Below are 17,005 nucleotides of genomic sequence, written 5' to 3'. Positions count from 1 at the left end.
TACTATAAATGTGTGTTTATGTGTGAGTGTGTGTTTTTGTGTGTGCGCGCACATGACGAAGGGAAGAGAACAGGTTTGAAAATGGCCACTTCCAATCCTTCAGGTGAATCAGTCAATTTTCAATTGTCAGTGAGAAAAATTTCTCTCTGCTCCATCCCTGAGTTTCTGGAATGACTGCTGCCAAATTATTTTGCTACATTTGTCTGTACTGATGGATTTCAACCAGTTTTCCCCAGAATCCTAAGAATCCTTTGGATATGTTAGAATTGAACTTTTCATCAACCCCAGTGAAGAATCAAAGGCCATGCTAGCTGGAGTATGATGGTAGTTTAATTTGAATTGAGAGGAAAAGGTTGGAAGAGGGCTATTTTATATATGTGTATGTTTTATTTGTTATTTAAAATTTCAGGTGTGTATTGAAAGAATGGAATTTTGATGCAGATCACAAGCAATAGCAATAACACTTAGACTTATATACTGCTTTACAGCCCTCTCTAAGTGGTTTACAGAATCAGCCTATTGCCCCCAACAATCTGGGTCCTCGTTTTACCCACTTCGGAAGGGTGGAAGGCTGAATCAACCTTGAGCCTGGTGAGCCTCCAATACTGCATTCTAACAATTCTGCCACCATGGCTCAAGATGTATTATTTCTGAATTATTTCAATCTCACTCTGGATCTGCTAAAGAACTTCTTGGAGATACTGGAAATTCTAAAAACTTTTCTGAATTATGGTAGATTAATTCAGAAGATTAATTCAGGAATCAGGAATCACACGCATGAGGAATCATGCGAATTCATAAGTAGTGGACAAGCCTTTGTTTTACCATAGTAGTTGCCTTGTTCTCCTAAACTTTTCATTTGAAGATCTCTAAAATCATGTATTTTCTTAAGTATAAACAATTAGTTTGTTCTTTGTTAGCTTTTTGACAGAATCAAGTTATTCTGGATGCCTGCCAAACACCAGCCAGACTTCATCTACTTAAGGCATGTTCCCCTTCGAAAAGTCCATCTCTTCACAGTAATCCAACTGAGCTCTCTTGTGTTACTATGGGTTATTAAAGTTTCAAAAGCTGCCATTGTATTTCCGATGATGGTATGAATCCATTATTTCTAAATTTGTATAAGATTCAGTGTTGTCTTTAAGGAACAGTAGTCATTTTGAGCATGGATGTGATTATTACTGAATTCTTTTTCATAATGAAAATAGAACATTTCTCTTACAGATCATACCCACTTCATCCTACAACTCAGATAAATTACTTACATGCATATAGCAGTAATTATTGGTGTTGCTTGAGGGAATTTTGCAAAATAATTTTAGAACTGAATTCTTTGACTTTTTCCTTCTAAGAATAAATATGTCATCTGTGCCTGTCAATATTCTTATCATAGTATAAATATTTGGATTAGGTCTTGGCATTGGTGTTTGTCAGAAAACTCATGGACTTCTTTTTCACCAAACGTGAGTTAAGCTGGCTGGATGATTTGATGCCAGAGAGCAAGAAAAAAAAGCTTGAAGATGCTGAAAAAGAGGTATGCTTGCAGTGTCTTTTCTTTGATTTTCTCTCTTTGTTCCTTCTCCAATATTATTGACTAAGCTTATTAAAATTCTATTTTGAAGCAGCAAATCTAGCAGGTAGCTGTGCAGATAAAGGTGGACAATTCACCAAGAGGGGTTTTGTATGTCATCTTTTTTTTTAAACATAGGTATAAACCAAGATTTTTTGCTTGGTTGATAGGGCCTCTTGGTACATTTTTCATGCAAACAGGAAGTGTATTTCCACATGGAGTAGCCAAAGCTCTGGTTTAAATGAAGCGCAAAATGAAATAATTACAGATACAATCCACTCAAAGTTAAGTTATTCCTAGAAATCATTAAGATGTCAGTGAAGTGTCTATGCTCAGTAATTCTCTGAATCATGCAGGTTTGTGCACAAGAAATAGGAAAGTCAGCATGAGTTAGAATGACTGGATGATGGCTGCAAAAATACCAATGACTTCTTGATTATTCTAACTCTTTGCTGCCATCTACTGTTTATCTAGATTTTTGCAGCTTGGAACAGGTAGATCTAATATAAAGATCTAATGGGTAGGGATTTTCCTGCTTTCAGATTTCTTTTATCCATCTTTTCTGTAGAGAAATAATTCAATCATGCACCCATGTCTAGCCGAAGTGGTATGTTCTGTCTCCTACAATGGGAAGTGTGAAATGTGGACAAGATATTTCTTTGGATTGTCCAGGGATGCATTTGTTTTGATCTGATTTGCTATGTTGCACTTTCTTTTTAGAAATATGAATGGTGGCAGAAAGCAAAACAGAAAGAAATCTTTTTTTTCCTTTTCAAGTAATTTTCCGAGCCCCTATTTTTACATGTTATGGCATCACTAAATATTTGAGGCTATTATTAAACCTGCTCAGCTGTCAAAATCCTGGGAAGCTGTGAAGCTTAGAAATGACAAAATTAACTAGAAGTAATTTTTTTTGACATGGAGCCTCTGGAATTTAATTGGAAAGGCACCATTATGCTGGCTTTAAAAATAGAAATCTGTTCCACATACAGATAGAAATGAAGTTGACAAGATGTTTTTAAAAGTCTGATTTGACTGGATCAAGATTTTCATTTTGTGGCTTGATCTTCAATATAACAGTAAATTTCCATCAATAGTAACCATTAAACATCAAGGTGGAAAATAATATTTATTCTCAGCCACTTATTATGTCATGGATTAATGTGATATTCCTAATTGAAATTAAATTTGATACAGACATACATCCAAAAAAGGAAACCCTATTATCTCAACAGTTCCTCATCATAATGAGTTGGCAGTTAGTTTTATTTAATTCCCATTGAAGTAAGTGGGAAACTAACTTGTATTGTTGATGTTGACACAGTCATTTAAATGCATTTGTTCCAAACCCCCCCCCGCAATTCTCCCTCTGCCCACACAATACATATGTCATCATTACTTACAAAGGGGTGCTTAGAATAGATTTGTTATTACGAATCTGTATGGCCATTTTTATACCTTGACCACATTTGAATGCTGCTTTCTGGTATTGCTTTTCCACACAGTTCTATGTTTATAAATAAACTTGTTTTTTTTTTTAAAGGCAACTGCAATTTTAGGCTGCATCTACATAAATAACATTTCCAAACCATAGGGGATAATAGTTGACAAACCAAGAGTTTCACTATAGTATTTCTTTTATCAAGTATGACCCTTGAGCTAATAATACCTGTACTGGCTATTTGTCCAGTAGATTGAGTTAAAAAAAGCCTAAAAATAATCAAAAGTTGCTGATTTTTGAATGGAAACAAACTTAGAGTTAGCAAAATTTGAGCACAGTTAACCCTAAGACTCCAAGAAGGCATTTGGTTTAAGAAAATATTTGTAGCTCAAGGTTGAACTATAGAATCCTTGATGCTCTCTGAGCTTGGTTGCTCTCTTGCTTGTAGACTGAGGATGTTACTTAAATTGATAATGTCTGCAAGAAAACAGCCAAGCACCAAGGACTCCATAACTGATTTCAGCTTCCTGCCAATGGGCAAAACCAGGGCAAGGAATCAGTATTGTTTGGCTGAGCTGGACTGCTTGATGGAGGAGAAAAATATCTTGAAATGAAAGAAGATACAGAATGTTCCCAAAATGTAATTGTGTTGTTTCTATTGAAATGAACAGGAATTACACACAAAACAAGAGAGAAGTACTACAAATGAACTATCTACAGCAGGGGTAGTCAACCTTTTTATACCTACCGCCCACTTTTGTACCTCTGTTAGTAGTAAAGTTTTCTCTAACCGCCCACCAGTTCCATAGTAATGGTGAATTATAAAGTAGGGGACAAAACCCCTACCGCCTACCGTGAAAGCTGGAATGCCCACTAGTGGGCGGTAGGGACCAGGTTGACTACCACTGATCTACAGTATCTTCTAACTTCTATTTATATCTATCTCTCTAGATATCTATGATATATATCTATATCATTTGTCTGTCTATCATCTATTTATCTATCTATCATCTATCATCAATTTATCATCTATCTATCTACCATCTATCTGTCTCTCTAATTTCATAATTTTTATTTTCCTTTCTCACTTACTAATCCTATTTGTACAGCAAAATTGGCAGGGGAGAGGAAATGCCTAACTTCTGGCATCTACAACATGTAATAGGATTTATGAATGAGAAAAACCACCGAAACGACATTTCATTTTCTCAGAACATTTTTTTAAAAAAGCATTTGGATGGAAAAGAAGTGAAGAAATTATGCTCTTTTTAAGGGCAAGGGATTGGATCTGAAAACTGCAATATTGCTGCAATAATTTATTGGTCACCCTCTCCATTTTTTTTTGTCTTAGGAGGAACAAAGTATGTTAGCAATGGAAGAGGAAGGAACAGTCCAGTTGCCACTTGAAGGACACTGCAGGTAAACTACTCAGAACTAATTGTGTTCCCTGTCAGTGAGGAAGTGAATCTTGGCTTCTCTTGATGCTTTAGAACCAAAAGAGATGCAATGCAGTTGTTTCATAACTGGATTGAGGATGAGTATATTTAACTATTTCCCCCATCCGTTTTTTTCCAGTTAAACCACTATTAAAGTTATAAAAAAATATTTTTCCCCTTTATCCAGCAGGATTTAAACCAAATTCTGTGATTTCTATTGAAATCCCCCCTCCCAGCTTTCATTCCATGCTAGAAGAAAGCCTTTGCATCTGCTTTGATTATTATGATGATAACACTGGTGCAAAATTAAAAACTAGCAATTGATTATATATCCCCCAACTTATTTCTGGTTTGGCTCTTAAAAGTGCCTATTGGGTGGCTCTCAGCCAGAAGCCCCTGGAGGTGCCAGGGTTCAAGCTGGGGGGGGAGGGGGGTTGCCATGTGAAAACCAAATCCTTTGCCACGGAGGGATAGCTCTTCCTAATGGTGCACAGCCACTCAATTCTGAAGTGGGAAAGGAAATTCGGAGGGGATGTATGCACACCTCAATGTTGGTGACTCCTGAAAGAAACCACCTTTTACGGAGCCCCTCATGGTAACCAGGAAAATGGTATGGGGTCCAGGAAAATAGGTGTTTGAACAAAGGTGGCACCAATAGGGTGAGATATAATCATTGAATGTTGTTGCCACTTTCTGAACTCAACCAGGAAATCCATTACATCTTCAGTTTGCAATCGAATCACTCCAAACTAGAAGGCAAATAATTCAATTCATTTGATCAAAAGTTTCAACTTGAAGAACGCTTTGACTGAATCTCCTTTGAAATAAATTGCCCACCCCATAAATTTCACACCATTCTGGGAGGTAATTTGAACGAATACCTTAAAACAGACTGACACACTTCCTCTTTGGCTGCACTAAATGGTAACATTGAGTAGTTTGAGACTCTGAGCGTGCCAATTTTATTCTAGAGATGACCCATCTGTAATAAATATTTCTGATGAGATGGCAAAAACAGCTGTATGGAAGACAATGTTGATATCATCAGAAAATGCCAAGGACAAGGAGTCCAGCTTTCCTGCTAAAAGGTTTTAAAATATTTTTATTTTATACAATCTTTAAAGTGGGGTTGGTTGACTAAATCAGTATATTGAGCTGAACAGGTTCCACTCTAGATCCCTTTTATTTCATAATTCATGCTAGTCAAGTATTTGTTTTGTTTAGCAAAGTAAAAGCACTATACATTTATTACTTAGATTTAGATAATGTGATCATGGATGCATTCAATTGATTTTGGGGGGGGAATAAATAATATAGTGTCCTCTGAAGGAGCAGTCTATAAAAGTGCACCCTAAATAAGTACACACTAAGCTATTGCACCAACATGCAGCTTCTATCATAGTGGCAGTGACTTTGTGGCCTTTCAGACGTTGCTGACCAACATCTTCAAGCAACCTTAGGGTCAAGATGGCCAATGACAAGGGATCCTGTCAACTCTAGTTTGGAACCTCTTGTCATTAATAACTGCCCACAATTGTTTTAGTAAAGATTTTACAGACCTTGGGATATATACTGTAACTTGGGATTTGATCCTTTCTTTGCCAAAATGGTGAGAATTCCAAGAGAATTTTCCAGGATGTAGAAATGGAGCCTAGAACAAAATGTTGTGATGCATCTTTGCCCCCTTGAAAAAAAATGCTTCATGTGGGCGAACTTTGCTTCCCTCCAGAATACCATAAGCTAGAAAAAGCTCAGGCAAATATTTCCACCCCATTTCCCCTCTGTCTTCAATCCAAGTGGTGATTTGCGCTGGGGCTCACTGGATTGAGACAAGGATCTTTTCAGGAGAACTCATATTGAAGAACACATGTAAGATCCCTGGCACAGCAGTCTCTGGACAGCTGCTGTGCCACCCACATGGATCCTGCTGGTCTGTTTGGACTAGCGTAAATCATCAAGGGAATTGGCCTAGCTAGAATCACCCTGGGGATCAGTATAATTCCTTGACACAGACACAGATTTTCATGCCTCATACATTCAGAGTCCTCCATATGGGAAATTATCGTACTAGAGGTGGGATATAAGTAATGTCTCATCTGTGCCCCCCTTTCTTTGTAAAACTACACAACAGAAGGCTTAGCACACTTCTCAGATGCATTCTCCATTCTGTCCCTTTTTCTTTCTTGATGTTCTTGTCTCACAAAAAAAAGCTTGTTTCTCACCATATAATTATAGTAAAGCAGTAGGCATTTCATAGCCTTTATAGACTCTTAAAACTAGCACAAGAGACTGTGCTAATAATGCTAAAGGACCTCTTGCCTTATTCCTTATGACGGATCTGCTCAGTCCCTCCTGTCATTTTAAAACTGAGATGAATTACTGGGGGCTACAGAGATTCTGGTGGATATAAGATGGTTCTCATATCAACCAGAATTGATCTATTTTCTGGTGTAATCTGATTAGGAAGGGTATTACAGACAATGTTTTTAAAAAACCAAAACCATCAAATAGCTTCTGCCTTCAGGTTTATAATCTAATTGATACAACACAGAGGAAAGGAGGAGCGGAGGGAGACAAGTAATGGCACTATTTCTTTTTAAAGTACACTGTGCTCCAGGGTGAGAACTTAATAGAATTGCTACCCCTAAAGGTCAGGAAGAAAAGACCTAAAAAAGGTCGACTTTCCTGTCTGAATAAAATATCATAAATGAAAATGTAACATGCCTATAACTAACCATTGAAAAGGGCCCTTCCTGTTAGATGACTTCAAGTAGCTTACTTCTAAGTGATCAGAGCACAGAAGGATGGGCATAAGGGGCCCTCTCTCACTTTTTCCATCTTTCAAGGCTGCTGGGCCTCTGGATAGGGGTGGGCTTCAAAAATTTTAGCAACTGGTTCTCTGCCCAGTTGCTGGGTGGCCATGGCCACAGTAGGCATGGCCTAGTCGGCCTCGTGCACCACGGCAGATGGGCCGTTTTCACCCTCCCCAGGCTCTGGAGGCATTTTCAAGCCTCCCAAGAGCACGAAAATGGCCTCCTCAGGCTCCAGAGGCCCCCTGGAGGTGTGTTTTTTGCCCTCCCCAAGCCTCTGCTTGGGCCCTATGCTTACCTGGCATCCAAAATGGGCCACGTGGGGACTCCTGGGAGGGGCAGAGTGGGCGGGGCCAGCCAGGGGTGGGATTTACTGGTTCACCGAACCGGTCATTAAAAATGATAAAATTAGCTACCGGTTCAAGTCAACCGGGCAAATCGGTAGCAGTCCACCCCTGCCTCTGGGTAAAAGGCAGATTTATTTGTGTGATAATCTCTGTAGGTTGCTGAGGTTCAGTGCAGTCTTGTTTAACTACTGTTCCCTCAGTTACTATTCCTTCTGAATTAACATGATTTTCTACTTGATTGTTCCATTACCACATTCCTACCATAAGCTCCCCTTCCTAATCTCTAGAAGCTGATTTCCCAAAGGTAAGATTCTTTCCCCAAACCTTTGTCTTGATTGTTACTGTGTGGTATCTTTTGAAAAGTTCACAAACACGCTGTGTGTAAATTTTGGGGAGACAAAATGCATTTCAAAAGGGTACAAAAAAACACATTTGGAAAACTGTGTGAATGCACTCCGCTTCATTTTACCCAATATCGGGCATAACACTGACATATGAAACTTGGAAGAGATAACTGGATTTAGCCACAATCCTTCACTTTAATAAAGTAGCAGGAATGAAAGGCGTCAGATTGAGTCTTGGTATTTTGTCACCCCAAAATAGCATGCTGGTTTTGCCATACCTCCTTCTCCCTCAGCAGCATAAACAAGATGATATGTACATGGTTGAGATTAATTCATACATTCCATTGGGTGAGATGCTGCAACAGCATAATTTCAGACCAGGATCAGCCTCATGGTGCAATCAGCATGGTCACTGGTGATTTTTTTTTCTTCATGAAGGGAAGAATGCATTTGGGCAGTCATGTTTCTTTTCCCCCCCAAAAGTAAGGATGGGAAGAGAAGCAGACGGCTCTGGGTGCCGTACTGCTTTCATTCCCTCTCTTCACCACCATCATTACCATTCACAAACATAAACTCAAAACAATATCCATTTCCCACCCAATGCTTTCATGCTGCAACTCTCTGGAAAATAGGCTGAAAAATAGCCCCCAGTCCCCAACAGATGCCCAACTTGACTCTAGGTGAATAGCTGTGGTCCAAGACTACCTTGGATGAAAGATAGACTCACACCCAACTAACTTTTGTGCCATTTTGATCCTTGATGGAGAATGCCACCACCATACTTTGCCAAGGTGGGAGGAAAGGTTCAAACTATTCTCCCATCCTGCCATTTTCCTGGCTTCTGAATATATGAGTTAGGGTAACCTTTTAAAGATTCCTTGGGAATCTAAACAATAATTAGCTCTCAAATGTCTTCCTGCAAGCTGCTCTTTTAATAGCTTAAGAGAAATTTCCCGACAGTTAGAACAATTAATCAGTGGAACAACTTGCCTCCAGAAATAGGGCATTTGTCTGAAATGGTGGAGGATCTCCTGCTTGAGCAAGAGGTTAGACTGGGAGATCTTCTGTTATTCCGTAAGCTTCAGTGACAAGAGAAAAGTCTGTGCTGACAGGAAATGGTGAAGTTAGATTATACACCAAGAACAACAGAAGTGTAACAGAACAGCGTCTTTTCAAAAGAGCTCCTTCTGTCGTAGAGTGCCGTGAATTGCCCATCTTCTCTTGTTAGATTCTGAAAGGGCCTGGTTGTTAGAATGCGGGACCGGTGTGTTGGATTGCAAGACAATATCTAGTTCCTAGAGGTGAAACTGGGCCTTGGTTATGCCAGTAATATACTGACCAAAATCTGCCAAAATTCTGCATACTGCCCTTACGATTAGCAGGGAACAATATTTGTGGCAGAAGAACAGCTAAGGCTGGTAACAATCCACATAGTCTCATCTTATGAAAATGCATTATGTGAAAGCTTCATATGATCAAAACTATGATAGGCAGTAGAAGTCAATATTTAGTGGCCCCTTCTAATGCTAACCCTAGCATATGGAAAATAGCTATGTACAATGTAATAGCAAATGCTACAGACCACGAATGAATGTAATGAAATAAAAAAAATAATAGATATGAAGAGAAAGAATGGAAAATAGGAACAGATGTGGAACAGATTGAATAAAGGTGGACTGATCTAGGAGAATGGAGTTGATGAATACATGGCCAAAAATTAAGCTGTAATTTGATTATGAATGAAAGGGATAAAATGTAAATCAGTAAAAGAGATAAAATGTAAACCATACTTACTGTAAATCAGTAAGTATGGATTAGTATTATTTAGTTGCTGTGAAGTTGTATAAATGTTTAGGATTGTGATAACAGCATATTACATGCCAGGGAATGATGGTAATTGGCTGATTTCAGTTCTGATGTAGTGGAAATTATGTAACAGATATGATGGAGGGAAGCATAATTATTTTGTTAAGTGACATAAACCACATGGATGGTTGGAGACAAGGCAAGGTGATGCAGAAAAAAAATATATTGCACCATTTGAATACAAATAGAATAACAATGATGACTATTTTTCAAGTATCTGCATAGAAAAAGATCTGTTTTGAACGTGTGGTTTAAGTTTTAGTCTATTCATGAATACATGCAACAAAAGGATAAAAATAGATATAAACAGCTAATTTATTTGATAGTTTATTATGAAATTTTGAGATAATTCATGAAGAATAAAATGATGAAATATTTTAAAGATGGGACAGACCATTGATTGGTAATGTCAAGACTGGACATACACACAAAAGGAGAAATGAAAGAAATTCACTGAAGAGTGAATGAAAGTAGAATAACTTTAGAAAAAGAAAGTATAAATCCTCTGTGAAAAAAATATTAGATCAATATCACGCCAAAATGAATGTGGATGTAAGGAAAAGGATGTGGAAGATATTTAGAACAAAGTAAACAGAGTTATATTATGGAGTATTACTGAAGTAACTGGAATGGATAGCATGAAAAACAGTATTGAAGGGGGAATGAAGTGAAAGTTGCCATGGATGAGAAAAAGTGAACATAAGAGAACAATTACTTCTAAAACTAAGGAGAAGTGAAAAATATTAGACAATGTCTATAGAGAGAAAAACAGTAGCAAAGAAAGCAAGTGATAGTGAAGAGTAAAAAAAACAAAGAAAGTTCAACTTTCATGCAAATACAAAACTTTTACAGTGAAAAGGATATCCAGCAGAATAAATGGAATTAAAAATGATAAAATGATGGTGGAATGAGTGTTTTAGAGATTTGTATGCGAATGATAACGATATGCTGAAGAGTGAAATTAAAACAAATACCAAGAAAGAAGAAATACCAAGAAAAAAGTAAGGAAAAGGTAGTCTTGTATGTGGCGAACATGTTGAAAACTGGTAAAGTTGCAGAAGTGGATGATCTAACTGAAGAAAATGCTAAGATATGGTTGGTAAGGTTTTGCAGATTAATTAATGGAAAAATACTGTAATCATTCCTAAAAACAAAAGGAAGGTTAGTAAGAGGGCATAACAGAACAACAGGCAAATAAATGTATCTGGGAAATTGTTGAAAAAAAATAATGATTGAGACGCTATGAGAGGAGATGGTGACCACAAATTTAATCTTCATGCCTGGAAGAGCTGTGTAAAATAAATGTTTGCTTTTCAGCAGAGCATCAATAAATGCATGAACACGAGAAAATGATATTATAAATTTCTTGATTTATAGAAGCAAATGATAGAGTAGGTGTCATGGAATTACACAGCAGCTGTCCAGATGAAGTTGGAGAAACTAACACAAATTTCAGCTACTAAATTCAATATCCTCAAAGTAGGCTTGAATTATATTATTTATTGTGCAAATACAGAATGAATAAGCTTTCAAGTAAGGCTTCCTGCTTATGTTGTGTTGTAAATATTGCACATCTATTTTTTTTCCATCCCCACTCCCAACAATATGGTATTTTTTCTTAATGTTGCATTCAATTATTAAACGATAGAAAGCATTTTGCACCTGTACATATTGACTGATTGACACTTTTGATCCCACCTGTCAAACGGTCATGACAATAAATGATGATAATAATAATGCAAATAAATTGGATGAAGTTCTCTTGTTTCTGCAAATAAAATACCTTGTCAATTGTTATTTGCACGAGACATTTTCATTGCCGTTTGACCGTCATGCTATGTACTTTATCCTTTTTTTGTCCTTGTGCATGTAGATTTGTATGTCAGTTTTTTTAATATCTCTGTTGCCTCCTTCCTTATTGATCTGTGATGTTGACAGTTTTCTTTGTAATCATAATCCACAAACAGCAGTCCCATTTCTGTTCTTATGTCCCAGACTGAACAGTGTAGCATGAGAGCATAGCCTGATAGCATGGGGGCCGGGGGCCGGGGGGGAAACGAGCTGCTTCATTTACTCAGTCCCCAAAATGAGGCATTGTGGGAATACAACTGTTCAACTTATTTCTTTCTCTCTTCTTCCCGAACTAGCACTGAAGGCCGACGAGAGAAGAAAGCTGACTCAGGGAAAGGTGTGGATCGTGAGACTTGTCTGTGACTTGCTCTTCAGTGTGTTTGTTTAAAAAAAAGAGAGAGAAATGCAGGAGTACCGCAATCATTAATGTTCCAGATTTGATTGCCCCCTTGTACATCTTGTGCATCATCTCACAGTAGCACTGGTATAATGTAAGTCGTGCAGTATGTGCTTCAGTTCATTGCCTGCTCTTTGGTTCTGGCCAAAGCAATGCAGAAAATCGGGTTAGCCAATGAAACCTTCTTAGGTCTCCACAGTTCAAACCCTTGGGATATGTGAACCAGTGTTTCCATTCCAACCTCTCTGTAGAGTTGGGCATATTTTCCTATTTGCCTATGTGACTTATTTCGATAGCTTTTCCATACCAGAAGAAAACAAAGCAAAACAAGAACAAAAAAAAACTGGAAATAATCTTTATTCATCTGAATAAAAGATTTAGTTATTGAATCCATACTCCTACAATTGAAGAATTGTATAGTTTGGGGCCAATTGTTTCAGAAACCTAAAAGTAACAAAGAAAAATTCATTTTTAGAGCTATTTTTCAACAATAAGTGCTTTAAATCCTCCAAACTGATAACATTCTAATGAGTTACCTACCCCCCAAGTTTAAAATCATGGCTTGTATGTGTGGGCGTATGATTGTATGTGTGGGTGTGTGGTTTACAGGATGAGACTTATATTTGTGCAATTTCCTTGATTTAATACTGGATATTTAATATTTAAATTTATATATAACTGGAAAAATAAAACAGTATAATATAATATAAAGATATATAGAATATAGTTAACATTCTCTCATCTTGTTGGGAAAAAAAAGCCACATCCATCGATGTGCACTATCCGTACTATATTTGTTGTGAATGCAAGCTGTTACTATTGTATCTTATACTGTACTGTACTAAATGTTGCAGTGGTAAGTCCAACAGCTGCATTGTGGAGATAAATAATACTTATTTTTTCTTATTTTACTTTCTGGATGATAATCTTTGACAGAAATTATCAGTAAAAATGATCCAGAGTAATCAATAGGGCAATTGCATCTAATTTTCCCTCAAGTGCATGCTTCCAGGCACAATCCATCCATAGTTAAATTTTTAAGACCGATTCATTTCAGGCTAATTGTTCAAGCATGTATTTTTTTATACCAATGGGACCAAGGCGTGATTTGATTGTAATTTCATTTATTTCCCATTGCTAATTAAGTTTGAAGTCAGACTCCTAATAGGAAATAAAAGTGTTAACATTTATGGACATGGCTGTTACCGATCAGGTCTCCGTTCTGCACAAATGTATGTTCAGTCTTTCTTAATAGTTTCATGTATTTGGAATCCACACTCTTTCTGTAGAAGCCATATAATATTATTATTGTCTTGAATATTTATGATAACCAAACTACATATTTTCATCCTAGAAAACAATTTCAAGCATGTGCATGTGCTGGACAGCTCCCCATTCTTGGCCATTTTCAGCTGTGGTCAAATGCAGCCATGCCAAGTATGGAGTCCTAGTTTTAGTAGTGTGCCTGGGCACAATTTCCTTAGGGCACTCTCACCATAATGATTCTCCCCATAGCCAAACCCATTAGTTGCTCATGTTTGGAATTTGCATAAGCAACCTGTGGTTGCATATTCGTGAAGGAGGCTGAGAGACTGCGGGTTTTTTTTTCTTCAGTCTAGCTGGTTGGCCGATCTGTAGAAGAGAATGGTCTCATTACGTGAAGGCAGATGGGAAGAGGAAAAAAATGCCCCAAGCACCTGTGAGAATGAATGTGTTGTGAGTAAAATAAAAGGGCAATATCAAACATTTTTTGAAAAAGTTTATATATTTTTAGCTTTTTTGTGGGGAGGACATTAACAAAAGATCAGATCTTACAAGCTCACCAGTGGTTTCAAGAATCAGGAAAATATACCTATAAGATTTCAACATTCAGGCTTTTTCAAGTTCCAAGTTGCCGCTAACATGGGAAGAATCCTCAGCTGAGTTCTGCTGCCAGATATGGTAACAGCTGTGAGCAGCAAGGCTGGCATAGCTAGAAGAGAGTAAGGAGGCAGAATCAGTGATAAGAACTAGCCCCGATTCTTGTTTGCTAATCGGGGACCTGGAAAGATTGCAGTTGTTGAACTGACTTCTCAGTTGAAATGTTGGAGTGGGTGCCATACACGAAGTTAGCTCTGTGCAAGAAACAAATGGAAATCTTTAGATGAAGCATTTGTGCCTGTTTCTCTCCAAAGGACCATAAACTTCAAAGCATATACAGTACATGATGACAGGAACATAGGACCAAAGAATAGGGATCTTCCAGGACAGAAAAAAAGGCACAGTTCTTTTTACAATTTGGAAACGGCCTTTTTAGCATACCTTTTAAACACAGTTTGTGTATGGGAGGCTTCCTCCTTCTGTACAACCTCCCACCCCATTAGATCCACTTAATGGGACCAAGCAGCAGCAATATAGATTCTGGTCTTTCCTGTAGAACAGGGGTTGGGAACTATGTAGTCTAGACTTCAATTCCCAGAATTCCTGAGCATGGCTGGTTCAGGAATTCTGGGAGTTGAAGTCCACAAGTCATAAAGGGGCCATAATTTGCCATCCTTGTTGTAGAACATCTGCTATGGTTGTAGTCAAATGCACCCACCAGCTTCAGTTTTTTTTTTCTCTTGCCTGTTCAAGTAGGAAATCTGTGGTGTCAATTCCACCTTGCGGATGGAAAAAAAACAAGCTTAAGGAGCCAAGGCCTTGCCGTAGACATTTCTCTTCTATCATCAGCTAGAAGAGAATGTATTCTTGCCTTTGGCAACAAAGGTGTAGCCTTAAGAGCCATGTGTGTCAGATTCACAGCATCCATTCAATTGCAGGAGCTTGGGAATGGCTGCATTGAGAAATGGGCCTCATCCATCTGCACAGGCTACGCTTTCGTCAGTGATAGCAGAGTAAGAGTCTAGGGTACTCAATTCCATATGCCTTGTGCTTTGAACACATTATCACAGCAGCTGCTTTTGTGCCAAAAGTAGGCAAAAATTAGATATACGTAATGAAAAGCATTGCTTCTGAAGTTATTTTTGATGCCCAGTATTAGCAGGCTCTCGGTGTTGTCTAAATTCCTCAAATTCATGTTATGCAAATGATAAATTCGAAGAAAAAAAACAAACCACATTGACTAAAATGTATGGATAAATTTAGATAGAAGTATGACTCTCATAAGATTAAAATGCTTTGTCATTGTGTACTGGATGATCCCTTGTAACATTCCAAGTGAGTCTCTTAATAGCCATGCAATGCAGAGTGGTCCATGAAGAGAGACTGCCGGTAATTTTTTTTTTTTAAATGCTAATGTGCAGAACAATCTGCTCAGCTTTCTGGACACTAAAAATTCATGGACTGAATTATTCTGCAGTATTGCTGTTCAATATTTTGGAGGGCTCTTTTTTAAAACAGATATCCTGTTTTTGTGTATCAATCTCAACATTTTCAAATCACAATAAGCGAATAAAATGCAACTGGCAGTAGCATATTAACTTTTAATTTCCCATTTCCAGATCAAACTGCTTAATTTCTTGGATGTAATTTATTAAAATGTTTTAAGTGTAAACATGAATAGAGTATTGTTTTTTCATGACTCAAGAAATGTTATCCAGAAATAAATATTTATCCTAACTGTTCTTCCTGTTTATATTTAACATGCCTACGTTTATTGCTTGTGATGCAGGCAAAGTACATTGTCATTAACCTTTTCCACAAAGACAAATAAGATTTTATACAAGGATTTATCCAACATGCACAGCTAATCAGCACTCTCTCCTGTGACCATTGCAACAGTGAGTTGGTGCTAGCTAATCCTGGTCTCAGGCCTCTCTTATAGAAAACATGCAAACTTTAGATACTGCAATTCTCTAGATCAGGATTCAAATATTAACATTCTTTATTGAGCCTTGCCACAATCCCAAGAGGTTCATTGCTTTAACAGTATCTATCAGATTTTAGCTACTCTCCAAAAAGCTAATCAAGGTTATACTAGATGGGTCATTGGATGGGAGGCTACCAAGATTTTTTTTAAAAAAATTGAGGAGACAACGGCAAACTACTTACATCTTGTTGTCAAGAAAACTATATGAATATATCTATGAAGCCACCAGAAATCGAGTTCAAGTTGGAGAGTTTATTTGCTATAGAGCAGGGGTCCCCAACCGCCGGTCCCGCGGACCGGTACCGGGCCAGCGGAACAACCCTTACCGGGCCGCTGGTTGCTGGGCGCCGCCATCTTTTTTGGTAAAAAAGCGCTTCTGGTGAGCTTTTCCGGGTAGAAAGCTCACCGGGCGCTGTCATAAAAGATGGCGGCGCCAGCCCTTCGGTGAGCTTTTCCGGGTGAAAGCCATTTCTACACCGAAAAAGCTCACCAGAAACTTGCTGGCGCCGCCATCTTTATGATGCAAACAGCGCCCGATGACGTCACGGAAGCGCCTTTTCGTCATAAAAGATGGCGGCGCCCAGTTGACGCCAGTATGCCGGGCCGCGGCGCCCAGCTGATGTCGGAACCGGGCGCGGCGTCGAAAAGGTTGGGGATCCCTGCTATAGAGTACTATTAACCATTACTACATTGATGAATTCTACACATTTGAACTGATATGAAATTACACCAAAGCCTATTTTCAATTCTCTGTTTGCAACTCACTCTAGGATTTTTTAAAAAAATGTAAGATTGTCTATATTATATCTAAATTAGGGATGAGCAACGAGAGAGGAAGACTAAAGCTTGGTTTAGACTTCTCTGTTACCCCATGTATGTATTTATCATTCAGAGATGGTTGCATAGTTGTTGCATTAGCACTTCTATAAATGTTAATGTCATTTGAATGTGCCTTGCCTTCCGCCCGCCTTCCAAGAGGAAGTTGAATCAATCAATCAGCATGCAGGATTTGAATCTCCATATAGTTCAGATTTAGGAGCTGTCTAGCTGTCTCAACAATTCAGCATAAACGACAGTCGTCCACACATCCATCAGT

General features: G+C 38.1%; 1 protein-coding gene across 7 annotated transcripts in view; it reads left to right on the top strand.

The window, feature by feature from the left end:
* Positions 1-15,323, top strand: part of SLC4A10 (solute carrier family 4 member 10) — a 177,004-nt gene extending 161,681 nt beyond the window's left edge. For 6 of the 7 annotated variants that reach the window (XM_087949855.1, XM_087949852.1, XM_087949851.1 and 3 more), the window contains 5 exons: positions 921-1,094; positions 1,412-1,534; positions 4,363-4,430; positions 5,419-5,535; positions 11,962-15,323. In XM_087949855.1, the coding sequence (XP_087805981.1) occupies positions 921-1,094; positions 1,412-1,534; positions 4,363-4,430; positions 5,419-5,535; positions 11,962-12,028 (549 nt within the window). In that variant the 3' untranslated portion in view covers positions 12,029-15,323. Of the gene's footprint in view, positions 1-920; positions 1,095-1,411; positions 1,535-4,362; positions 4,431-5,418; positions 5,536-7,871; positions 7,909-11,961 lie in introns of all 7 variants that reach the window. The other variant, XM_087949854.1, reaches the window with a different exon arrangement.
* Positions 15,324-17,005: the final 1,682 nt, after the last annotated feature.

The sequence above is a fragment of the Notechis scutatus genome, chromosome 1 (genome assembly GCF_049901735.1).
Source record: "Notechis scutatus isolate UNSWTSFEM ecotype Mainland chromosome 1, rNotScu1.2, whole genome shotgun sequence".
Classification (NCBI taxonomy): Eukaryota; Metazoa; Chordata; class Lepidosauria; order Squamata; family Elapidae; genus Notechis; species Notechis scutatus.
Note: the sequence above shows the minus strand (reverse complement) of the source record. Positions and strands in the feature narration are given on the sequence as shown.